The sequence below is a fragment of the Takifugu flavidus genome, chromosome 17, assembly GCF_003711565.1.
Source record: "Takifugu flavidus isolate HTHZ2018 chromosome 17, ASM371156v2, whole genome shotgun sequence".
NCBI lineage: Eukaryota > Metazoa > Chordata > Actinopteri > Tetraodontiformes > Tetraodontidae > Takifugu > Takifugu flavidus.
In genome coordinates, this window is record NC_079536.1 from 12091750 (window position 1) to 12116997 (window position 25248).

General features: G+C 45.6%; 4 protein-coding genes across 9 annotated transcripts in view; 3 read left to right on the forward strand and 1 right to left on the reverse strand.

The window, feature by feature from the left end:
- The window catches only part of LOC130513406 (uncharacterized), a 328720-nt gene extending 315115 nt beyond the window's left edge, over positions 1-13605 (forward strand). The window contains exons 20-25 of the mRNA XM_057012116.1: positions 7497-7670; positions 7802-7975; positions 8712-8885; positions 9036-9209; positions 9505-9678; positions 13309-13605. Coding sequence (XP_056868096.1) covers positions 7497-7670; positions 7802-7975; positions 8712-8885; positions 9036-9209; positions 9505-9678; positions 13309-13492 — 1054 coding nt within the window. The 3' untranslated portion in view covers positions 13493-13605. The remainder of the gene's footprint in view (positions 1-7496; positions 7671-7801; positions 7976-8711; positions 8886-9035; positions 9210-9504; positions 9679-13308) is intronic.
- On the forward strand, positions 151-6310 carry LOC130513462 (protein NLRC3-like). Of its 3 annotated transcripts, none has more exons than XM_057012228.1 (5): positions 151-502; positions 713-1455; positions 2919-3085; positions 4648-4751; positions 5295-6310. In XM_057012228.1, exons 3-5 carry the CDS (start codon positions 2955-2957, stop codon positions 6308-6310), a joined length of 1251 nt encoding a protein of 416 aa, XP_056868208.1. In that variant the 5' UTR covers positions 151-502; positions 713-1455; positions 2919-2954. The 3 variants fall into 3 exon arrangements, with proteins under 3 accessions (XP_056868208.1, XP_056868206.1, XP_056868207.1); XM_057012226.1 differs by lacking the exon at positions 151-502 and adding an exon at positions 3690-3803 and having other exon boundaries at positions 1301-1455; XM_057012227.1 differs by lacking the exons at positions 151-502; positions 713-1455 and adding exons at positions 1960-2433; positions 3690-3803.
- A 2048-nt stretch (positions 13606-15653) lies between the features above and the next one.
- On the forward strand, positions 15654-17782 carry LOC130513499 (cyclic nucleotide-gated cation channel beta-3-like). Of its 4 annotated transcripts, XM_057012284.1 has the most exons (8): positions 15654-15844; positions 15914-16122; positions 16218-16268; positions 16715-16801; positions 16877-16941; positions 17010-17132; positions 17272-17530; positions 17629-17782. In XM_057012284.1, the coding sequence occupies exons 2-7, from the start codon at positions 16021-16023 to the stop codon at positions 17426-17428; spliced, it is 585 nt and encodes a 194-aa protein (XP_056868264.1). In that variant the 5' UTR covers positions 15654-15844; positions 15914-16020; the 3' UTR covers positions 17429-17530; positions 17629-17782. The 4 variants fall into 4 exon arrangements, with proteins under 4 accessions (XP_056868264.1, XP_056868263.1, XP_056868262.1 ...); XM_057012283.1 differs by having other exon boundaries at positions 15654-16122; XM_057012282.1 differs by lacking the exon at positions 15654-15844 and having other exon boundaries at positions 16026-16122; positions 16218-16801.
- Positions 17655-25211, reverse strand: LOC130513420 (protein FAN-like). The gene is given in 33 exon segments (XM_057012149.1): positions 17655-18155; positions 18158-18192; positions 18267-18376; positions 18501-18603; positions 18675-18825; positions 18904-18987; positions 19057-19180; positions 19249-19316; positions 19388-19455; positions 19637-19695; positions 19907-20018; positions 20082-20248; positions 20328-20370; positions 20442-20573; positions 20654-20774; positions 20907-20937; positions 20939-20959; positions 21140-21203; positions 21443-21533; positions 21593-21672; positions 21761-21937; positions 22086-22194; positions 22334-22405; positions 22502-22631; positions 22712-22764; positions 22834-22881; positions 22946-23017; positions 23145-23195; positions 23272-23308; positions 23439-23500; positions 23603-23681; positions 24055-24132; positions 24906-25211. Coding segments are annotated over 33 exon segments (2730 nt in total). The 5' UTR covers positions 24944-25211; the 3' UTR covers positions 17655-18095.
- Positions 25212-25248: the final 37 nt, after the last annotated feature.

Here is a 25248-nt window from a genome sequence, read left to right on the forward strand (position 1 = left end):
CTGAACAGCTCAACTCTGGAATCTTGTGGAACCTGCCTGCGCTCTGCTCACATTCCAAAGTCCACACCTTCACACGACCGAGTCAAATATTAATCTGAAGGTTGATGGTGCTTCTTCATCTGTTGCTTCACAGAATCAACAGTCTGTGTTGTGGGACAAAGATCATCCTTCCGTGCACTTTCCCCCCTGGAGGAGATACTCTCATCCGCTGGATGCAAATGCCAAACAAAAATATCATCCATTCATACTATGACAACAAAGACCAGCTGGAATCACAGATCACCTGGAGGTTCAACCAGGCAGAGATCATCCTGAATCGCACAGTTGGTGCCGATGATCTGGTGTCAGACAGCTGGAAGCATCACGTGAAGAATGTGTCCCAGTCAGGTGACCTCACGTTGCAACATGTGTCTTCATCCCAGGAGGGAATGTACATGTGACCTCAGTAACGGCGAGGAAACATACGTCACCATCACGGCGTTGACCGTCAGCAAGAGTCCAGGTGAGACAGTCGGTGGGTCAAAGTTCAACCAGCTCAAATTTGACAGATTGAAAGTGACCTCATGAAGTAGATGTAAAGCAGCAAAAGGAAAATAATGAACCAAACCACCACAAAAGTTTATAAAAAGCATCTTCATGTCATCAGTCAGCTGATTTAATGAAGAATCATTATTAAGGTTTGAGTGTTGACCTGAATTTCTTTGAATTTCAGCTGAAAGTCAAATTGACCCGGTTGGAATTGGTGTCATAGTTGGAGTCATAGTTGCAGTAATTTGCTACTGCAAATATAAAAAAATGAAGTTGTCAAAATGCCGTCATTTAAATCAGACAAGAGCCGAAGATCAACCACAACAGATGAAATTAAGGTAACTATTTGTTCATTTATAGTCCACATCCTCGTCTCACATTTCATTACCTAATTAATCCTTCACCCTCTGCAGACATTTTAATAAAAGTTGCAGTTCAAGATTTTAAAATTGACAGAGAAACTGATGTGAAATAAAAGAAAAGCTTCATATTCATTTAAAGAGAGAAACCCTGATCGGTTCTTTATGCTGTCATAGTTTTGCGTCTTCATTTTTCAGCTGATTTTTAAAAACTGATTTCTTTTAAATTGGCCACAATTAAGAGGTGTGTGCAGCCCCCAAAAGGTCAGCACTGTCAATATCCTATAGGGGACACTTTGAACCAGAGGGGATCCTATAGATCAAAAAGTTGACACAGTTTGATTCCGCACCCAAAAACGAACATCTGTCAGACGAACTCCAGTTGTTTCCCAGTATTTCAGTTAAAACGTGGACCAAATTGTTCTGAAGAGAGGCGCTTGTGCTGGATATGACGCGATCCAACCACAAACACGTGACGTGTGGAGGAAGAAGAAACGAAAGTGAAAGTTCTCAACTTCGGGCTCCATCTTGAGTGACCGAGCCCTGATGGAAAACCTCTAATATTCAGGTAGCATTTGGTTCTTTCACTGCTGTCGTCTCGAATCAATGTTCCGCTGCGAGATGCGTGTGCGCAATGAGCGTGCGCGTGTTTCGGACGCACATTGCGGCTGGTCGACGGGAATGTTGTGACGGATGATCAAACTTTGTAGCGTGTTTCCTCTAACTGCGTTTTCCGGTAACCCTGAGCCAACATTTTAGAGGTTGAGGAAGCACATTTTAATACTCACAATAAGTCGACAATATTATTTGCAGTTAGTGGAAAAATCCACGGAAAGAGGGACACAAACGCGAAAGTTTTAGCCTCCTCTTTGTCCCTCCACCAGGGGACAATCAATCCTTTATTTTAAAAAGGAGAGTATGTAAAGAGGTAGAGATCAAGGCATTACATTTTATTGTTTTAACAACTGGTTCTTTGTGGAATATGAATTTGTTATTATGGATTTATGAAATGTGTTCTGTTTTGAATGAAGCAGTCAAGAAAAACGAAACTAACCCATAAGTGTTTGTTTTCATATTTTTGGTCCTGTACATGTGGTCAGATAAGATTAGTCTGAGCAGAATTGGGTGTTTTTTGCCCTTTGCTGTGTGTCATCTATTCTATTCAGCATGTTGGGTTGCTTGACTTCTGTTGGGTTGTGTCAACTTGATGCATCACTTCTGAGATATTGACACACCTTTTTCCTGAGGCTGGCTCCAATGCTGCCAACACACCTGGCCATGGATATGGTGGGACTTCTGTGATGAGTGGGGTCAGAGGTGGTGGACAAGCTCTGCTCCAAAACAAGCTTGCTAGATATGTTTGGGATCTCCTCCGCCACAACCACCAGCTGCAACTAGTAGCTGTGCACGCCATGCAGAGTTTTGACCTCTAGGTCAGGCTACAAATGTTTTTTCCAGCACCATCATGTGTTCGTGAGAAACATGATGCGCCTGATCAAAAAAAGCTGCTTGTAATCTGACAGACGAGCCATGATGAGATGTCAAGGTGCGTTGTTGAAAATGAAGATCCTCTTCTTGGAATCCTGTCTGAGATGACAGAAGATGATGCTGCATTTGACCCACTTTGATGATGTGATGACGTATTTCTGTTTAGTTTTGAATGCATTCTCATCTTATTTGTTGAATTTAATGTTGAGAACTGATATCTTGAAAGAATTTAGGTTTTCTTGTAAACCATAACCAGATAAAAATGATTTAATTTGTATTTGTGTGCGTCCGTCTAATGCCACCGCACCTTCTGAAACACCCAGGAGAAACATTTTTTCCACAACTATTTTATATTTAACACGGTGTAAACTTTTAAGATGTCCCAAAACTTTTTTCCAATATATATGTGGCCTGTATGATGTACAGGGTTACATCATATAATAGATTTTGATGTGAATGAGCCGACAATACGTCATTGGACAGACCTCTGCTTGTCTTCATGCTGAGAATCATGTTCTTTAATCTTCTTTTCTGTGTCAGCAGACTGTTCCTGCTTAACCATTTAGACTCACATTTAAAATGAGCGAATGTGTGATGGAAGAGGAAGAGAGAGCAAAGTCCACAGTGCCCAGCTGTGTGTCCATGAAGAGTGACATGTCCAAAGGCCACCCTTTAAACTTCGGTATTGGACCTCAAGGCTCACCTTTAAAGTAAGGTTTTCTGAACCACATAACTCTGCCTTAGAACATTTCACAACCATACAAAACATCATTTTGTAGGTATTAGCCTCTACTATCGTGAAAAATGAAATTCCTCAGCTCTTTAAAATGAAACGGTGCACAGTCCTTTCACCATGTTGGCGTGTGGAAAACCAGTGTTGTCGGGCCCGATGGACCAGCGTCCCCGTCGTTGCCGGACCACCGTTGGCCACCAGTTGGGTTTTGGGATCAAAGTGGGGGCGTTTCCTGTATCCGGTTCTCCTCACGGATCCATGACTACAACATGTTGCTGCAAGTGCAGAGACGTTTGCTCTGGAAAGAACTTTAGAGCACATTCAGTGCTGCAGGATGAGGGGCTGGAAAAGGTGCCAGTTCTTTTCTCACTGCAGGGAACAGTTAAAAAAAGCAGCTTAAACTCTGAAAATGTGAAAATGATACAGAGACATCATTGATTTATTGATTCAGTTGTTATTCAGAATGTATTAGAAATGTTCCTGTTTGATAAAAATGCAGTGAATTGGGATTATTTAACTACAACCTCTACAGATTATTTACCTTCATCACAGTCTCATCACTATTTCTGATGTTTCCTCAGGATGGACGAGGACAGAGCAGAGTCCACAGTGCCCAGCTGTGTGTCCCTGAAGAGTGACCGGTCCAAACAAGAACCTTTCAACTTCAGTATCAGACCTCAAGGCTCACCTTTAAAGTAGGTTTTCTGAACTACATAACTCTGCCTTAGAACATTTCTCAACCATACAAAACATCATTTTGTAGGTATTAGCCTCTATTATCGTGAAAAATGAAATTCATCAGGTCCTTAAAATGAAACGGTGCACCAACATGTCAGGTGTTCGCTCCCATTAACTCCCATGTTAATTTTAGTGTGGTAAATCTTTTAAAACTGAAAATTGCTTCTGTTTTTAACTGGTCATTTCTCCAACATGGGTTAACATCATCTCACAAAAATTCATAGGCATATATTTTAAAGTTTCCCAACAATATCCATCATTGCAGAGGGCTACAGCTCTCCATTTAGATATGGATGGGTAAGACATGGCAGGTCTGTGCAGCTTGTTCTGCCACACTGTTCCACCACATGTCATGAAAATTCATTAAAAAGTCTATTTATAAGGCTCCTGGTTCTAATAAACCCTTAGACAACAATATCAGTCATTTCTAAATGGTTGAAATAAGCTTTTGAATACGCGTGACCTCTGTGCTATTTAATGATCAGTTTCAGAGACCAGACTACTGTATTTGGAGCATAAATGTAGAACTTTTGTTCTATTCTATGAGTTTATATTCCTGATTTGGTACTTTTATTTTTAACATAAATTCACAATGAAGAAAAGCCACTAAACACTTAGATCAAATACACTTTTCTCCAACTAAACGAGCTTGTTAGAACGTAAATAACTTTATATTTTTTGCTCAGTGTTCATTCAATCTTCAACTGTCAGAGCAAACTGAAAGTAGAAGTGAACGCAGCCTTTCTTAGGCGTTGCTAACGCCCAGTAGACATGTATAACCACTATTCCCATTTTTGACAGGTATCAGAAACGGTCTGCTTCCATTGGAGATTCCTCCTGTCCCAAGGGTGAAAAGAAACGGAGAACTGAACTGCAGACCGCCGACCTGAACAACAGCGTCTCACGTAAGCTCGTACATTTGTATTTATAAGATACTTTTGGGTCGGAATAAAGGAACAACTTGTGTATTTACAATGTGCAAGAGAAGATCCAGAGAGCACTTGTTTGGTTCCACTGGAACCAACCCTCTTCAGACCTTCCTAAATGCTTAGACAGTATTTAGCAACATTTAGTCATTTAGTTCTGGAAAGTGTTAAAGAGCTGAAGGCAGGTGACCTTTACAGGACAATGGGTCTGCTGAGTATGATGTGTTTGGAGAAGGTTTGATGTGTTTTTCTAAATATCATCCAGCTTTTACCAGCTGTTTAGTCCAAGCAAACTCTTAGAAGACATGGAAATGGTTGTTATATACTAAATTATATTGAAACCCAATGAAATAAAAGAATAGGTATAAGAAGACATAACATTTAAAACTGACAGTAAGATGGGTCATTACCCGACTGTTACTTCTATTCAATCAACATGACAGAATATTTTCCAGTTGAGGACATCTGTGTTACTGCTGTAGATGACAATTGTACAATGATTTAAAAGATTGTTTGTTTCAGAGGGTGGTGAACTGCAGGAGGTGATAGAAGGTCATAAGATCAGTCTGAAGAGAAGATGTGAACATGTGACTGAAGGAACTAATGAAGCAGGAAGGGGAACCCTGCTGAACACGATCTACACTGAGCTCTACATCACTGAGGGACAAAGTGAGGAGGTGGACACACAACATGAGGTGAGACAGCTTGAGATAACCTCCAAGAAGAACATCCAGGACACTCCAATCAAGTGCCAGGACATCTTCAAAGTCTTATCTGAGCAACAGAGACACATCAGAGTGGTTCTGACCAACGGTGTCGCCGGCGTTGGAAAAACCTTCTCAGTGCAGAAGTTCAGTCTGGACTGGGCAGAAGGTTTGGAGAACCAAGACATCAGTCTGGTGCTTCCGCTCTCATTCAGGGAGCTGAACTTGATCAGAGATGAGCAGCACAGTCTTCTCTCACTGCTTCATGTTTTCCATCCAACATTACAGAAGATCAGAGCAGAAGATCTGACTGTCTGGAAACTTCTGTTCATCTTTGATGGCCTGGATGAAAGCAGATTTTCACTGGATTTCAACAAGCATCAGCTCATCTCTGATGTCACACAAGTATCGTCCGTTGACGTGCTCCTGGTGAACCTCATCCAGGGGAACCTGCTTCCCTCAGCTCTCATCTGGATCACCTCCAGACCTGCAGCAGCCTATCAGATTCCTCCCTGGTGTGTTGACAGGATCACAGAAGTACGAGGCTTCACTGACTCCCAGAAGGAGGAGTACTTCAGGAGGAGGTTCAGTGATGAAGATCTGTCCAAGAGAATCATCTCACACATCAAGGCCTCCAGGAGCCTCCACATAATGTGTCTGATCCCAGTTTTCTGCTGGATCACTGCTATAGTTCTGGAGGACATGATGACCACAGACCAGAGAGGAGAGCTGCCCAAAACCCTGACTGACCTCTACTCACACTTCCTGATGGTTCAGATAAAGAGGAAGAAAGCAGAAGTATGGAGGAAAGCAGAGACCAGAGGAACTGACTGAGGCTGATGAAGAACTCCTTCTGAAGTTGGGTCGGCTGGCGTTTGAACATCTGGAGAAAAGAAACATCATGTTCTACTCAGAAGACCTGGAGCGATGTGGACTGGACGTCTCCGAGGTGTCGGTGTACTCAGGAGTTTGTACAGAGATCTTCAAAGAGAGAGTGTGATCTTCCAGAAATCAGTCTACTGCTTTGTTCATCTGAGCATTCAGGAGTTTCTGGCTGCTGTCTACATGTTCCACTGTTACACCAAGAATGAAAAAATTATGGAGTCTTTCCTACAATATTCGAAACCAAACCCCTTTTCCTGGTTTGTTGGGTTGTACACAAATTACGATCCATTCACATCTCTTGATGACTTCCTCAGGAGAGCACTAATGAAATCTCTTGAAAGTAAAAATGGCCACCTGGACTTGTTTGTTCGCTTCCTTCATGGTCTCTCTCTGGAGTCCAATCAGAGGATCTTGGGTGGACTGTTGGATCAGACAGACAGCCACCCAGAAACCATCCAGAAGGTCCTCAACAACTTGAAGGAGGAGAACAGTGATGAAATCTCCCCAGACAGAAGCATCAACATCTTCCACTGTCTGATGGAGATGAAGGATCAGTCAGTCCATCAGGAGATCCAAGAGTTCCTGAAGTCAGAGAAGAAATCAGAGAGGAGACTGTCAGAGATCCACTGTTCAGCTCTGGCCTACCTGCTGCAGATGTCAGAGGAGGTTCTGGATGAGCTGAACCTGCACCAGTACAACACCTCAGAGGAGGGACGACGTCGCCTGATTCCAGCTGTGAGGAACTGCAGGAAGGCCGAGTAAGTCCAGATGTGATTAAGAACACAGGCTGTTAACAGCAGACATGAGTGACTCTGTCAGGAAAAGGCTCCATTGAGTGATCTCACCAGACACTTTGTTCTTCTCGTGTTGTCCAGTGTTAGAAGCTTTTAAATTCCATGTCTGAAGGTTAAAGGTCATCTTGTTCACAGCTACAGCTGGGAATTTAACTGAAAAGCTATCTCTGTTCTGTTTTATACCTCCTAAAGAACATCTCCATTTCTGACCAGTTATTTTTGGGTGACTATCTGAAACACTAGATGTTCTGTCGACTGTTTTCCTGTTCAGGTTTCAAGAAACGAGTGTGGACTCAACATATCTGCTCATATCTGACAGGTTGTATTTTGTCTTTATTCAGTTTAAGGTACTGCAGGTTATCAGAGATCAGCTGTGACTCTCTGGCCTCGGCGCTGAGGTCCAATCCCTCCCATCTGAGGGTTCTGGACCTGAACTCCAACAGTCTAGAGGATTCAGGGGTGAAGCTGCTCTGTTCTGGACTGGAGAGTCCAAACTGTAAGCTGGAGACTCTCAGGTCAGTTCAGCTGTGTCTAAAGTCCGTATTTCATTCATCTACAAAGATTCCAAGCAGATTTATTTGTAACTAAGCAAAGCAAAATCTGAACTCGTCTGACTGAAACAAATGGGATTTATTGTGGTTTTTAGATTAAAGGACTGCAATTTATCAGAGATCAGCTGTGACTCTCTGGCCTCTGCGCTGAGGTCCAATCCCTCCCATCTGAGGGTTCTGGAGCTGAGTCAGAACCAGCTGAAGGATCCAGGAGTGAAGCTGCTCTGTGGTTTTCTCCAGGATCCTCTCTGTAAGCTGGAGACTCTCAGGTGAGTTCATGAATTTTAGTGTTCAACAGTACGATTTATTTCCTTATAAAGATTATTACTAAAGGTCCACTGAAAATAAAAGGACAGTCAGAGGTTCTGAAAGCAGCACTCAAGGTGAAATGGTGAGGAACATCACAGGTGAGGGGGGAGCAGATACTAGAATGAAAAACCCATTATGAAATAGGTAAAAAGGCACTCGGAGAGCACATACTGTGACATTCACCCACAGTATCGTATATTTGCTGGACTAATACAAGGTTAGATCGGCAGCTTTAAGATCAAAGCCAGGGACCCATTCTGCATCAACACAAAGCTGATATAGTCTGTTGTGGACTGGGATGAGAGGGTTCTCAGGTCAAACCCTAGTGTGGACAAAACATGGTGTTCTGGTAGTGGAGCAGGCCCCTGAACACCTCCAGAGCACTGCCAATGTACCCTTGAGCAGCAAGGTACCCCTACCCCTAATTGCTTACTTAGGGCCCTGCAATCAGCTAGGGACTCATCCAGGGCCGCCAAACTGGTTGAGGAGGATCCATTGCCGACGTGGGAGATCTCCTCCTTTCATGCCTTCCCTGAGTTCCTGGATGTAGTGACCTGGACCTGTGATGGCCCCGATAACTCCCACTCCTGACTCAGAGAACCGCCAGCCATGACACATAGACAGGCCCCCCGGGAGGGAACGGAGAACCTGTTGTGTTTATGTGTTGTGATCTTCTAATCTCTTTTCTTTTTTTAGTTTGATTGACTGCAGGTTATCAGAGATCAGCTGTGACTCTCTGGCCTCGACGCTGAGGTCCAATCCCTCCCATCTGAGGGTTCTGGACCTGAGTGAGAACCAGCTGCAGGATCCAGGATTGAAGCTGCTCTGTGGTTTTCTCCAGGATCCTCTCTGTGAGCTGGAGACTCTCAGGTATGCAGTGAATTAAATACTGAAATGAAAAAGAATTAAAGCTGATCTGGTTTATGGTGGCAGAAGGAACTGCTGGCTTTTCTAAACCAACACTAAATGATTACTGTATGTGCAAGAACTGTAAAATGGCATCTTTTATCTGTCATTCAGATTAAACTACTGCAGTTTATCAGAGATCAGCTGTAACTCTCTGGCCTCGGCGCTGAGGTCCAATCCCTCCCATCTGAGGGTTCTGGAGCTGAGTGAGAACCAGCTGAAGGCTCCAGCAGTGAAGCTGCTCTGTGGTTTTCTCCAGGATCCTCTCTGTAAGCTGGAGACTCTCAGGTCAGCTTTCTTTTATCTTCGACATAACAACTCAACAATGAAAGGCTTCAAGATAAACTCCATTGACTTTTGGAGAAGAGAAGTGTAGTATGAATTTAAATGAGCCATTGAAAGTCAATTTTATAGATACTTTTTAACTATGGTGTTGCTGTAATATCCCAGTTTATCAGTGGGGGGTGCAGAGCTTTCCTGACTCCAAGGGCCCTGATTAAATAATGAAATAATGATTTTGACCAAGTGTAATATGACTTTTCCTCCAATAAGAGATCATTTCTTGCCATGATTCCTTATCCAGACTGAGTGACTGCAGTTTATCAGAGATCAGCTGTGACTCTCTGGCCTCGGCGCTGAGGTCCAATCCCTCCCATCTGAGGGTTCTGGACCTGAGTAGGAACCAGCTGAAGGATCCAGCAGTGAAGCTGCTCTGTGGTTTTCTGCAGGATCCTCTCTGTGAACTGGAGACTCTCAGGTCGGTCACCCTTCATTCAGTTCTGGAATTAAGATCATGTGAAAGTGCCAAATATAAAATTAAAAATTTTTTGGCCAGGTTGTCACGCTGCAGTTTATCAGAGATCAGTTGTGACTCTCTGGCTCGGCGCTGAGGTCCAATCCCTCCCATCTGAGGGTTCTGGAGCTGAATTACAGCAATCTGAAGGATCCAGGAGTGAAGCTGCTCTGTGGTTTTCTCCAGGATCCTCTCTGTGAGCTGGAGACTCTCAGGTCAGCTTTCTTTTATCTTCGACATAACAACTAAACAATGAAAGGCTTCAAGATAAACTCCATTGACTTTTGGAGAAGAGAAGTGTCGTATAAATTTAAATGAGCCATTGAAATCAATTTTATAGATACTTTTTAACTATGTTGTTGCTGTAATATCCCAGTTCATCAGTGGGGGGCCAGAGCTCTCCTGACTCCAAGGGCCCTGATTAAATAATGAAATAAAATGAAATAATGATTTTGACCAAGTGTAATATGACTTTTCCTCCAATAAGAGATCATTTCTTGCCATGATTCCTTATCCAGACTGAGTTACTGCAGGTTATCAGAGATCAGCTGTGACTCTCTGGCCTCGGCGCTGAGGTCCAATCCCTCCCATCTGAGGGTTCTGGAGCTGAGTCAGAACCAGCTGAAGGATCCAGCAGTGAAGCTGCTCTGTGGTTTTCTCCAGGATCCTCTCTGTAGCTGGAGACTCTCAGGTCAGTCAGAGATGATCCAGTACTTTCCCAGGTGTAACTAGTTAGACAATAAATGTTTACATGTTTGATCTTTGTTATAAACGTAGTGTTACAGTTCTCGGAAAAAAGACCACACAGGACAGATTTGCAGTATTAAATTGGTTGTGGAAATCTGTCCCATGTGAGGATGGTCATCAATGACTAGAAAGGAAGTATCAGTTGTAGATTTGTCTTGTTTTATTTTAGGCTGGCCACAAACCCCGCCAAAACATTCAGACCAATCAAAAATGGTTCTTCCTGTCTTTTAAAGATCAGAAGGAAAAATAGAAAACCCAAAGAAAGCTGCTGCAGTGTGCCATGCCCCTTCTCTACTGAGAAAACCATCCCAAAAAAGAGAAAAGCCCAAGTGTGAAGTGAGCACCCTGTTAAACCTTGGTACCGAAAGCCTGCAGTCATTCTCATCTTAGGTGGCTTCATTCCAGCCAGAAGCCCAAACCTGCCTCCCTCTTAAAGGGGCAGCAGGTCAGTCCAACCACAGAAACCTTCATGAAGATCTGAAGCTTTCAGCATCCACAATTGTTGCACCTCACTTCCATTGGAGTCCAAATCAGAAGTCAACAAGTTGATTCTACACCGATTCTACACAATGCAACCATTTTAAAAATGTTTCCATGCATAAGTTTTTACAAATTTTTATAGAAATTTGTTTGTTCATCGCCTCCTTCTTTTGTAATGATCATGAAAGAAAATGACCTTATTTGAGTTTTTCTCCTCACAAATATGACTTTCTATGAACGATGCAATAAATGCAGCTTGCAATCTAAGACAATATGGAAGTATGTGTATATAATAGTAGTGGAAGTAGTTCATAAAATAATACATTTGCTCTTCTAATCGAATCTTTCTATGTTATTAAAGAAAAACCTGCAATTAGTCAACAAAATCTAAGACATCAAACAAAATCCTAATTTTACTATATATATATAAAACAGAGAGAAGACTCTTTCTGAGACACTGGTGGCAGGAATGCAGAAGTATCACCTGCTCAACTTGGAAGGTGGAGCATAAACCACCAGCTGAGAAGGTCCTCAGCGAGAGGAAGTGGTGGAGAACCATGAAACTTGCTAAGCTCCACCTCAGCTCCAGAGACGGGCTGAGCTGGAGCTGTGGCACCAGGTATCGCCCAGAAGAGCCTCCAACAACAAGCTCTTCTCTTGGGAGGAGAGGGCTTTGAATCTCAGCTCAGTGTGCTTGTCTCTAGTAGGTCACAGCTGCACCTTTTCCTGAGTCCTTGTTGATGCCGTGAGGGGAGGGGATTGATGCTCCTGCAATGTTTTCTGGCAGCATTGAGCTTGCAGTGGGGCAATCAAACACACTGTGGGGTGCTCTTTCTTCCTTCTCATCTGGAGAACAAGTGACACCAGCTGCCAATCATTGTTGGAGAAATGTGCAGTCAGGGGAACTCTGCGTCCAGACTATAGCCACCCTTCCAGCATCCAGCAGTGTCTAAAACCTTTGATTTGGTTTCACCAGAGAGTGTAGGGATTGCAGGGCCGCTGCAGCATCGCCCACAAGCTATCAGGAGTGGGTCGCTTTGTCCCAACTCCTGACAAGAGTTGAGTGCTATTGAGAAATGTGGTCTCACAAACCTGGAAGGTATTTTGACCTACACACACTTTACATACGGTGTAGACCTGTCCAACCGCCCTGAAAGAACCCAAAATACGAACATACGGCAGATAAGCCGGTGCAGGACGAGAGGTTTGTTGCTTGTAAGCTGTGTTTTCCTCTGGTACATGTTGATTTTTTCTTCTCTCAAAATAATTGTTATTTTAGACTAAGGGAGTGCAGTTTATCAGAGACCAGCTGTGATTCTGTGGCCTCAGCTCTGAAGTCCAAACCTCCCATCTGAGGGTTCTGGACCTGAGCTTCAACAAGTTGCAGGATTCAGGAGTGAAGCGGCTCTGTTCTGGACTGGAGAGTCCAAACTGTAAACTGGAGAGGCTCAGGTCAGTCTTCATTTTTCTACCTATATACCAGCTGCTAAGATGGTGAAGTGAGGCTGTTCTCAATACTGCTGTGATGCACAACATTAAAAAAATTCCTTGTAATATCGTGAATTCAGGTCTGACCCAACTAAGAACTAACGTAGGTTTAGTACTGACGCAGATAACATGCAGACCTGCTCCGTATAACCTTATCCTGCATTTTTCAGCATGCTTTGCTGCAGTTTATCAGAGATCAGCTGTGGCTCTCTGGCATCGGCGCTGAGGTCCAATCCCTTCCATCTCAGAGAACTGGACCTGAGTAAGAACCAGCTGCAGGATCCAGGAGTGAAGCTGCTCTGTGGTTTTCTCCACTTTCCAAACTGCCGACTGGAAACTCTGAGGTAAACACCATTCTCAAAAATGTCCATTATTCCATCCGAGGGTCCTCACACTTTCTGAGTGTGTGTGTTGTGCCCAGTTCCTTCAGGAGGGAGGGCCACACGGTGACCACTTATTCATGATAAATTGATTTAAGGACAATGAAAAAGCCGACAGATCGTAACCAAAATTAGACAAAACTAGGTGAGGGTGCCTGGTAGACACCCCAACGAGGAGGGAGATGGTGAGGGGGACAGGAAGTCATCTAAGACAGGTTGTGCCTTTAAAGATGAGCCACAGGTGAGATGGATCTCCATGATGAGATGGGAGGGAAAGAGGTCGGGAGAACCTGGGAAGAGTGAGGGCCAGAACAATATATATTCTCCTTTGGAACAGTGCAAACCTGAGAGGTTGGAATTGTGGTACGATAATTACATATTACTATCATTTTTTAACCTGTAACTAAATTAAATATTTACAGATCATGCCTTTCCTTAATGTTTCAGATTAATACTGGTTTCACTTATAACCTTATAAAAGTTTCCCTTCTTTATTTAGATTAAGGCGCTGCAGCTTATCAGAAATCAGCTGTGACTCTCTGGCCTCGGCGCTGAGGTCCAATCCCTCCCATCTGAGAGAACTGGACCTGAGTGAGAACCAGCTGCAGGATCCAGGAGTGAAGCCGCTGTCTGATCTTGTGGAGAGTCCAATCTATAAACTGGAGACTCTGGTCAGGAGATGATTGAAGTCTGTTTTGATTTGGATCAACTCGCAATCAAATAAATGTGTTTCCTGTATCTTCAAGAAAAAAACGTAATCAGATCATAACTGCCATAAAATCATTCATGAAAGTAATTCTTCTTTAGTCGATATCATCAGCAGTTACGTTTCCTCTGTGCGAAGGATGACAAGAACACAAGGAATGTTGGAATTACTGAGGTCAGGGTCACAGTGTCCGTGGATGTGCTGTTATCCAGGTGGTGTCAGTGGTAACTCAGAATCCCACAACTGAGTGAGATCAGGTTATCAGGTTTGTAGGTGTAGCATGAAGTCAGGCCCACTGCTGCTTTCTGCAGCTTTAGGAGAACAAGAATAGATTTTATCAGCAGACTGTGAGAATAAACAAGTGAAGTTTGTTCCTGATTGTAGCAGGAACCTCTGCGCAGGTAAAGCTAACACAACCAGCTGGATCAAATTAGACACACAACAGACAATAGATGGGACCAAAGAGTAAAGATGCTTTTTCTAAAAAATAAAATAATAATAAAAGATACAGCTGAGGCTGAAAGTGTCTAAAATAGTCCAATAGTTTAATTATTTATCCCTCTTCACATTAAACAAGACTTTAAAATTCCTCTTCTGTGATTAAGAAGCTCACCCATTTTCCGCATGTCAAGCTTTGCCTCCGTTCAGAGGTTCTGGCTTCAACCATAAACTATTCTAAAAACGGAATAATTAAAATAAGAAAAAGAATAATCTTAGAATAAGCAAGGGATTGCAAAGTACACAGTCACAGATTCTCAACTTAATTTTTATGCTTATTTTTGTGAATATATTTTAGATTTGATATTTTTTTAAATTTGAAACTTTACTGTGTTTCCTTATGTGTTTATCTGCTTTGTGTTATGTGACTGAGGATCAAACATTTTTACATGTACATTTTGGCATAAGTTAAAAATACATTTGTGTAATTCTAATAGTTTAATATCATACTGTCGAAATATTTGCATGAGGAAGTTTATGTAATGACAGAAACTACATTTTGGGTATAAATAAAGTTGATGAGTCTTTATATTTTCTGTTAAGTTTAAATGTATTTGTTATTTGACTCTTTATTTGCATATTTGAATGAAACTTGAACACAAAGATAAAAGGAAGGTTGGATATTGGCCTGTAATTTGCTAACACAAATTACTTACTTTCTGCTTGAGGGTCCTGATATGTGAATTATACCAGGGGGCACACCTCCTCTGATTTATTATTTTTTTTTCAGGGGGCAACAGAATCAAGCGTGATTCTCAGTGAGGTTGCTGCACCTTCAGCAACAGAGTCAACCTCAGCAGGGCTAAGATTATAATGATTGATCCCTGGGGGAACACACGGTGGTCCTGGGATCAGCACAGGGATCACTTCCTTAAACTTAGCTACAGCATTATCTGAGAGACATCTGCTATAGTAAGACCGTGCTCTGCATAGAAGAATCCTTAATCATAAATGTAAAAGTGATGAAGGAATGATCTGACAGGAGTGGGTTCTGAGGGAACACTGACACATGTTCTACCTCAACACCATCAGTCAGAACTAGATCTAGGGTGTGGTTGAAGTTATGAGTTGGTTGGTTTATCTGCTGGAGGAAACCAACTGACTCAAGGAATGAGATGAAGCCATTTCATACACTGCAATAACATAATACTGTGACATCCATTCATTCAGTTCATTCATCCATCCATTCATTTATTTACATTTTTATAGTTTATATGTATATTCTATTTTTAATTTATTCTATTTTATTTCTTATTTTATTCTATTTTTATTATCTTTAATAGGTTTAATGGTGTGTAATGGTGGTGGGTAATTTTGTACAGTGCTGTACGTTTTTTTGGAGATGCTAATTTCCCTGATGGACACCCCCTAAAGGGATCAATAAAGTACTCTGAATCTGAATCTGAATTTCTAAAGCTGCCATTGACAACATCTACAATCTGGTGGTTTACTTTGAGTTGTATTGTTTCGACATCATAGATCCAAACATAGAACATAAACAATGATTATACTGTAAAATAAAATTGATAAAGACAGGATGCTCTAAGGAACAGTACAGGAAGTCATTCCTGCCGTCCGCCATTAAACTCTATAATTCATCCAAACCCACCCAATAACAATAATTGTAATATTTATGTTGTAATTTTATTTCTATTTTATTCTATATTTATGTATATATGCTTATAATGCTTATAATATGTATATACTATATTATGTATATATTATATATATATATTCTTATAATATATGCTGTATATATGCTTATAACGTTCTAATCTTATTTGTTTTTATTTATTCTATTTCTATACTTTGTCGACCTTGGACCCTTTAGGTGAGAGGCGTTCTGGGAAGGTGGGTGAATGCCAAACCACCGTGAACATCTCCCGCTCTGTTGCTGCAGACCGCCGCTACATCGCCTGGTTGTCCTTGGTGGCGCTGGCGTACAACTACAACATTTGGTTCTGCACGGTGCGCCTGGCCTTCCCGTACCACAGTCCCGCCGCCAACATGTACTGGGTGGCCTGTGACGTCATCAGCGACGCCGTCAACCTCATCGACATCTGTGTCTGGCAGCCGCGGCTGCAGTTTGTGAGGGGGGGCGACATTATCGTGAGTTTCACAGCAGATTTGAGGCGGCGATGTCGCGTGCGTTCCTCTGAGACCCTGGACGCTGACCTCGTCTTTGATCTGTCTGTCCTCTGCAGCACGACCCAGCTTTGACCAAAGCGCACTATCGGAAGTCGCCGAGATTCAAGGTCAGAGTTCAAAACACTGGTCAACGTTTGAGCTTCCTTCTGTAGGAACGGACCCAGCACGTGCAGCTTCTTCAGCCTGGAGGGTGATGGGCTTTAAACTGGTCCCCTGCTGGTTCTCCAGCAGTGGTTGAGTAGATGGTTTGTGTAATGTGCTGCCGTGTCCAGCAGAGGGCGACACCGGCTCCAAAACTGCAGGTTCAACACTTCTGACGCTGCTTTGGAATAAGATTCGGCCAAGAGATGAGATGGAGTCGACTTCAGTGTTTTTGTTGATTTCCTCTTTTTGTAACATTTCTTTTCCGTGTGTCTGGAGCTCCGCTCACAGTGGATGGTCCAGCTTTAGTATTAACCACAGTTTCAACCTTACAACTGTTTCATATGTTCCCATTTCATATGCAAATGATTGGAAATGCTTCTGTTTCTGCCCTGAATGTTTGTTTTGTCAGACTGATATTTTCAGCATCCTCCCATTCGACCTTCTCTGTCTGAACTTTGAGTTCTCCTCCATCTACAGACTCAACCGCATCGTCCGGGTAGGCAGCAGCCGCCCCACAGTCACCCGAGACACACGTGGAAACATTCCCCAACGTTCTCCTTGTCTGTTGCAGGTCGAGTCCTTCTTTGAGTTCAGCGATCGGCTGGAGAACGTCATGGCCAAAGCCTACATCTGGAGGTATTCTGAGTCCTCTGGAGGTTAAAATAGAGGCATTTCCAGACATCTGGGCTGTGTTTAACCCGCAGGGTGGCTCGGACTACAGGATACCTGCTCTTCATGCTTCACCTCAACGCCTGTGCTTATTTCGTGGCCTCGGAGCATCAGGGGATCGCCACCACCACCTGGGTGTACGACGGCAACGGCACAGCGTAGGTTTTCCATCTCCGATGATCATCCGTGGGCATGAGTGTAAAGATTTGAGCTTTAAGGCTCAAGCCTCTCACATCAGGTGTGTTTGAGGGTGCTGAACCTCTGCCGTGATGTGTGAAAGGCCGTGTTCTTCCACAGGTACCTGCGCTGTTACTACTTTGCCGTGCGCAGTCTGATCAACATCGGGGGTCTCCCAGAGCCCACAACAACCTTTGAGATTACCTTTCAGATGTCCAACTTTTTCATCGGCGTCTTTGTGTTCTCCAGCTTGATCGGGCAGGTTGGTGTCACGTGATGCAAAGAAAGAGGAAAAGCCCAAAGGTGCATTTCTGTTTGAAACAAAACCTCCAACACCAAAGTTGCTGAAGGTATTTGGACGACTCAAGAAAAACTGAAGGTACTTTGTGTTTTTTCTTTTCTTTGAGGTCGTTTGATGACCAAATATTCAAGCTCTTTCGGCAGGAAACACCATGCCTGTTTTTCTTCTGTTCACAGAAAAGTGCAAAGGAGCAGAACCTACGTCATCTACATCCCACTTTTTAATCACATATCATCTTAAAAACTCTCATCACCAGAGGGGGAAAAGGGACGCCTGCAGCGAACTAATGTTTTAGACGCTAGTCGGGACAGAAAGGTCAGAGACTGTAGCCAAATCTGTTGTTCCTGTGTCCTGTTTCTGCTCTGAACTGTGTCCGATGGACTGAGAGTCCAACCTGGCAGGACTGACATGCCTGCAGAGAGACGGGGGGGACAACTTTTACATTTCAGTGTTATTTTATATTGATAACACCCGAGCAGCCTGAAGATTAAGCATCTTCCAATAAACGTCACACACAAGTGTAGAAATGATGCCGATTTCAAAAAGAACAAACTTCACACACAATTCTGCTATTGGTTTTTCTCTCAATAAGCAGACGGGTTTGTAGTAGCGCCAGCACCCGCGCCCACTGATGCTGGTCCGTTTAACTCTGAAGCCTCCAGAAGATGGTCTGCCTGTCCTCTCCACCGGTGATCACCGTGGTGTGCACAGCTCATTCATCCACATGGCCGTAACAGCACCTGCAGCCACACACCGTTGGTGAGAGCCTCGCCGGACGCCGCTGGAATCTGCGGCGGGGCGGGACGAGCCCTACCTGAGTGTGCAGGGATCCTCTGGCTGACGGTGTTGCTGAGCAGATCCCACAGTAAGAGGTCGCCCGACTGTCCGCCACACAGCACAGAGCTGCCGTCCCAGCAGAAACACCTGCACGCACGCGCCACTTGTCAGCAACAGCAAAGCTCCTTCATGAAGACCGCTAAATACTCCCCAATAACTCTGTTCATAAACAAGCTAAACAAGCGGTGGAGATCTCCCCTGGGCTCCTCACCTCTGCTCCTCCTCGGCTTTCACCGATGACATCACCATCCCGGTCTGGACGTCCGTGACCTTCATGCAGGAGTCGGCTCCCACGCTGAGAACGTGCCGACTGTCTGAGGTCGCCAACGAGCCAAAGTCAAGGTTCAGCTGTGGGTTAGTGCTGAGGAGGTGCGGGCGGCTGTACCTGGACTGAAGGCCACGCGATGGACGGTTCCGCTGTGGCAGTGGACCTGTTGCAGTGCGACGTAGCTGTCAGAGTCCCAGATGGTGACGCATCCGTCTTTACAGCCAGAACAGCACAGAGTCCCGGCTGCGTTCAGGCCCACAGTGTTCACCTTGACCAACAAATGAGGCAACGTCAGTTTGTCCTGCCGCCATCGTGAGAAGTGTGGAGGATCTGCCTCTTCACTCACCCCAGAGTCATGTTCCAGTTCAGCCAGTAACTCAAACTGGGATCTTTTGTGACTGGAGGAGTTCATGGAAGGACAATGCCAGACCTGTCGAACAGAAAGGCGTCACCACCAGCAGCCTGAGCCTCTGTTTACCTGCCACTCAGCCGTCCCCACCTTCACGGTGGAGTCCCAGGACGCCGTGTACAGTCGCTCCTCCAACCAGCACATCTGACTGACGGCGTCGTCGTGGCCCATCAGGGTGTCCTGCCGTCTGCCGTACGGGATGGAGTAGAAATACCTGAGGGGACAGAGACGCAGCTCACAGACGTGCGGGACGCTCGAAGCAAAGGCGGCGGTCCCACTTACACGTTGTTGTCCCAGGAAGAGCACGCCACCGTTTTACACTCCGCCAGCATCAAACAGGACGACAGCGCCTGGCGGCGGCGTTGACAGAGAGCGTTAGACATGAGGAGGACAGGAAATGGGAAATGCTGCAGCCGCGTACCATGTTGGAGAAGGAGATGCTTCTCTGGAACTCCTTCATTTCTTTGGAGAACATTTTCAGGGTCGAGTCTGGAACAAAGACGCATTTTCCTGTTCAAAACTTTGCTCCTTCCTCTTTCTGACCGAGGCACTTTGACTGGGATTACGCGGCGATTGACCACAGAGGAACATCAGCTGAGAGGCAGGCTGACCGGGAACTGCACCTCATTGTGGGAGTGTGTGTTTTTAGATGGAAGGATATTTTACAGACCTTGTGATGTGGAGAAAATGGCTGCTCCATCTCGGGTCACAGCGATGCCAGTCACAGCCCTGCACGTTCAACAAAACACCGCCATCACTCCCCAAATAACCCAGCGGCAGATTATTATTCTGTAGAGATGCTGCCAGGATGAGATCTGAACCGTGTGGATCTACACGCTCCACTCAGAGTCGGGAACCATCAGACGGCCGCAGTGAAGGTCCGAATCGTCTCCAGGGAGGAGACTCGGTCTGCTGATGTTCTAAAAGCCTGCTGACTCACTCTTTATGGATCTTGTGGCTCCGGACGAGTTTCAGATTTCCGATGTTCGCCCAGCCCAACTTCCTGCTCTCCTCAGTCAGGTCCTCAAAGGACGAGTCCTCACACTGAGAGGCTGAAGACGGAAGAGCTGCTGTTAGAAGGCGAAATACAGCGGAATTGTCCAGCGGAACTCTACCTGGAGACAGCTCGCCGAGCGCCGAGCTGCTGCTGGGGCTTCGGCTCATGCTGTGAAACCTGGGGGTGATCCTCTGGGGGTGGGGGCTGGTGAACAGCTGCTTGGGCGTCTGGCCAAACTCCAGGATCTGTGTCAGCATGGCGATCCTCTGGTCCGGGTCCTCGATGCTTCGCAGAGGAACACAAAGTCTGTCAGACGCCGCGATTCAAAGCTCCAGTGGGTCCGAGTGCAGGATTCCTGTCGTACCTTTCTAAGTCGGTGCTGCCCTCGTACGTGAGCGGGTGAAACACTGCAGAGGAAACAGACCCACCATCAACCCCCGTCCAGATGTGAGCGGCAGATGTTGGACGCAGCCGTTACCGTTGTGTGCCGCCACAGCTTCGCTGCCTCTCTGTTTGTAGCCAAACACCAGGTCGATCCAGCGGTGGAGGTTCTCCGACACGAACTGACCCTCTAGAGCCGCGCGGTGCTTCTGGAGGAAGTCGCCGACATCTGCACGAGTCAGACGGCAAACCGGACCAATGAGCTGAGACCCAACAGATCAAAGACAAAGCGTTTCCTCTGGAGGTCACCTGTGGCCCACGGCGGCAGAATGACATCACCCACAAAGCTTCCATTCTGCTTTCTGCCCAAATCAAGACCCAGTTTGTTCTCCAGAAATCTGGAATCGTCCCCGAAAAACTCTGGAATCAGCTGCATCACAGGAGAGACACAGCGTGCGCGACACATCCGAACCAATCAGCTTCACTTCCTGTTTCACTGCCGAGCAACAGGAAATACGCGGCGCCTTCAGTGTCACCATGACAACGCGTTTAACTCATTCACCTCTTTAAAGTCATCGCTCCCTCCCTCCAACAGTTTTCCAGGTGTCACTTATGCTGCAAGACAGATAAAAGCATCAATCAATCTGAAGGAAACGCATGTTGAAGTTCAGAGAGGTTCAAATGTGACAGTAATAATAAACATAGTTGCAGAACATCGGGGCATTTTTCATTTTGAACTTCAGCTGCATGAACAGGAGGAGCGGCCAAACAATGGTGAGTGCTGGTGAGCTGTACCTATTAAACATGCGATCCGGGTGATCGTAACGTCCATTCTGAAGACACAGCATGTGCTCTGGAGCTGCAGGACAGGGAGGAGCAAACCTCAGTGGGACCAGAAAACCTCCTAAGCCAAACTGCCTGAGCTCTTCGTAAAGATCACGTGGAAAAGTCACAATATTGCTCAGCCTGAAGTGTGTTTTCACAAAAGAATTCCCTAAAAAGTGTCAATATGTCGATAATGTCCAACAATACCAACTCAAAACTGAAGAAAGACAATTCACAATAATTGTGTGTGTGTGTTGTGAGTGTGTGACGTACCGACTCTGACCAGGTAGAAGAGGACGTAGCCTGGAGACGAGTAGTGGCTGCCGTACATGAAGGGGGGGTCGGGCATGGCTCTGTAGCGAGACTGAGCAGCAGAACCAGGGTCAGAGCCCGAACAGAACCTGCGTCACATGCAGCACTCACCAGTAACCTGTCCAGTCGCTCTCTGTTCAGGGCTCCCACTGGTTTACTCAGGTCTCTGAATGTGGCGGCGTTTGTCATGTCTAACAAAAGAAGGAAGCGTCGTCAAGTCACCCGTGGGTGCGTCGCCGTGGAAACGTGCCAGCGCTCCCGCCTCTGCTGTGGACCCACCTAACTGCGCGCTGCTGTAGTCTGCGATGATCCAGGGGAAGACGGGGTACTGGGAGAGGTCGTTGGAGCTGCGGTCGGCCAGGTTGTTGAGGTGGAGGAGATACTGGTAGTTGCTGAGGAGGCCGCGCTGCCACTGCAGCATGTAGCTCTCTGCCGTGTGTTCCGCCATGTGGTTCTCTGAGCGAGCAGGGGGTCGGGGTAAAGCTGGGCTTTTTACGTCTGACTGAACAACAAACTGGGAACGCTAGAACGGCGGGTAGCAGCCTGCAAACATGCTAGGGTGTGATTATTTCTGAGGCCGTGACGGACCGGCGGCGTCTCCCACCTAAAAAAGAGGCCATGTAGTAGTAGACTTCATCTCTGTCGGCTGGGCTGTAGAACTTCAGGTAGATGTCAGAGCAGACATCATTCTCAGTGCAGAACAACTCCAGACCCTGCATGTCCCACACACACACACACACACACACACACACACACACACACACACACACACACACACACACACACACACACACACACTGTGAGCATGCTTGTGTAGCACAACACTGAGCCTGTCGCACCGGCTGAACCCACCAGTGGTCTGAGTGCGTGTCGCCGTTTGTAGATTCTCCTGACGCCCTGAAGTTTGATCTGAATCACCTGTTCCTGAAACGACAGAGCGGAAAATCAAGGCCGTTATCACGGGCTGGGCCCGGGCCGGGCCGGGCCGGGCCGGGCCGGGCCGGGGCGTCAGCAGCTTACAGGATATCCGTTGAGGGGCTGGAAATAGAGGCTCTCATCGGTGATGCAGATGTGTCCTGGGTTACACACCAGCGGGAGGACCATCTCTGCTGCACACTCCATGTGAGGCCTCTCAGTCAGGCTCTGAAAGCTTTACAGCACATCCATCATCTCACCCAGCAGAAATAATCAATGCTCATTAAACTGGCTCCCAGCAGGTCGACGTCATACCAGTTTTTGTCAAAGGACGTCCTCGCCAGCCGTGACTGTAAATTGGCTGCGATCTAGAAGCACAGATGCAGGTCAGAATAAACCCTCCGTGTTTGCCGCGCACGTGCTGGTGGCCCACTCACCATAGCAGCCTGGTCTCCCAGCTTATCCAGACAGGAAGCTCTGTGGAGCTGCAAAACACCATCAAGAGGGTAAACACAGGTGCCCCCCCCTCCCAGCGCCTCTAACAGTTACCTGAAGTAAAGTCTGAACAACGTCTTCAGTTTTACTGCAAACTTCCAGCTGAAAGGTCCATTTCTGTGGCCCCTGTAGGACAGAGTCAGGCTCAGAAAGAGTGAATCTCCAAGAGAAGCCAGACTAGAGTTGCTGCTCCCCTCCCTTCCATCATTCACAGCAGGGCTTTTTCATATGGGGCTAAAACAACCGGACTCACCCTCTCATTTCTGTATGGCGCTATCACGTTGCCTTCTTTAATGTAAATAGCCTGGAATCGAAACATAAATATTCAGTCCAGATCACAGGAGAGATCCCTTTCAGAGCAGCAGAGCAACGACACTCACCTGTGCACAGGACACGCAGACGGCTGACGGTCGCGGGCTGAAAGGAGCAGCAAATGTTCAAATGTGCTTCAACGATAATCACACGTGGCTCAGCCTTTAGTGCCAACGGCTTTAACGCTCAATAAATGTCAGCATTTGTGAGGCCGCAGGCAGGAAATGGTACTCACTCAGCAAACGGGTTCTTTTCCTTCTCCACAAAGGCGATCTTCTTGCAGTCTCGCAGTGGAATCTGCACGTTTGAAGAGCAGCTTATTACAACCACATGCAAACCCCAGGGGAGCACAGACAAGGCATTAAAAGCAATCACAACTTCACAGTTTGTGAAACAAACCTTTACAATTGGCTCTCTGAAATCATCCGGATCAAATATGAGCGATCTGGAGCAAATCTTGAGGGAACCTCTAACCTTCCTGGAAGGAAAACAGAATTTTAACAACCGAGTCAACTAACAACTATTAAAATGGGAAATGATGCAGGAATCAGAGATGAAATTCCTGAACTGATTCAAACATTCGGCTTTGTGTCGTTCTGTTAGCAGCATATTAAAGATATTAAAGCAGATCACATCTCAAATCCTTCCTTCTCATCAGCTTTAAACCAAAGTTTCGGGATTATCTTCTTCATTCTGGCTGTTTTAGTTTGCTGAAGCCTCCAGAACAGGATGAGAGCAGCTGCTTCTTCCAAACTCGCGGCTACTTCAACATCTGGGAGTTCAAACAAAGAATTGGCTCCAAACACGAGGACAACTGACCCTTTGGGAGACCTGGTCTCTCCGTTTCCTACCTTGGACCGGTGCTAATGTGATGCGCAGTGTGCTGCTCAAAGTAATATTCCTCCAAGTCCAGCAGCAAAAGAGAAAACCTGGGAAAGCAGCAACAGATGAGACAGATGTTTATGCATTAGTGAGATAAACGGGAGATAAGTGAGGCTCACTGAGGACGTTACCAAGACTCCTCTGAATGGAGGCAGATTCTGGAGGGGAAAGGGTATTTAAGTCAAATTTGACGTGTTTCAATGAAATGTTCTGCTCTCCAGGATTGTCATGATTAAAATCCAAATGGGAATGAGGTTTTATTTGCTTATGACCTTTTAGCCTCTAAGAATCTGCCAGGATCGGGATACTTGAATGGGAAAATCCATGAATTCATTTGGAAACCGGCCATGAACAAAAGAAATCTGCTCAGGATCAACAAAGCGAAGACATTTTCAAGAACTTCAGGGTGGTGTGAATCATCTCACTTCCTTCCTCTCCACAACCGAGTCCACCCGAACCAGCTCAAGACACTGGATCGGATACAGTTCAAATTAAAAAGTTAATATCTGACAGTATATTAGAGCCTGAACAGCCTGGAACGTTGCTCTGAAGCTTTCATTTATTCTTTCATTTATCCAAAAACGCTTCAGTTCGGCTTATTTTCACTGACAAGCAGCGTTTTGCTGTAACCTGCTGCACACTTTGATCGACGTCAGGCTTTGACTGGAGCCGTGACTCCAGGGTTACAGGAGAGGATTCGAACCTGCGTCCTTCAGCTCCTCTTCATCCTCCTCCTCACCCAGCTGCTGAGAGACGCCGAGCCACACAAAGACTATTCTCGACTTAAGTCGCGTATCAAACTGCGTGGAAGGGCACCGACCTTTCTTTCTTGCGCTCCCGCCGGTGGAGAAAAGCCATGACTGCTCACTATCCTCCAGAGAAACTCGGCAGAAGACGCAGCTCCGTAAACACGGAACTCACCGCACGTCACGTGACTCCGCACAAGAGCGGAAGTGAGGAGGTGCCACTCTGTCGCAGAATAGCGCGCACAATCGCGTCTTGGTGCCTTTCATTGATCCCCTAATTTGGCTTTGTAAAATTAAAATGTTTGCTTACTATTCGTAGATTATTCCAAAAATGTATGTATTGTTGAAAATACTTGCAGCACTCGGTCAGCTGACCCACGCCGGGAGGCACCCAATTTCTGCTACCGGGGGAAATTT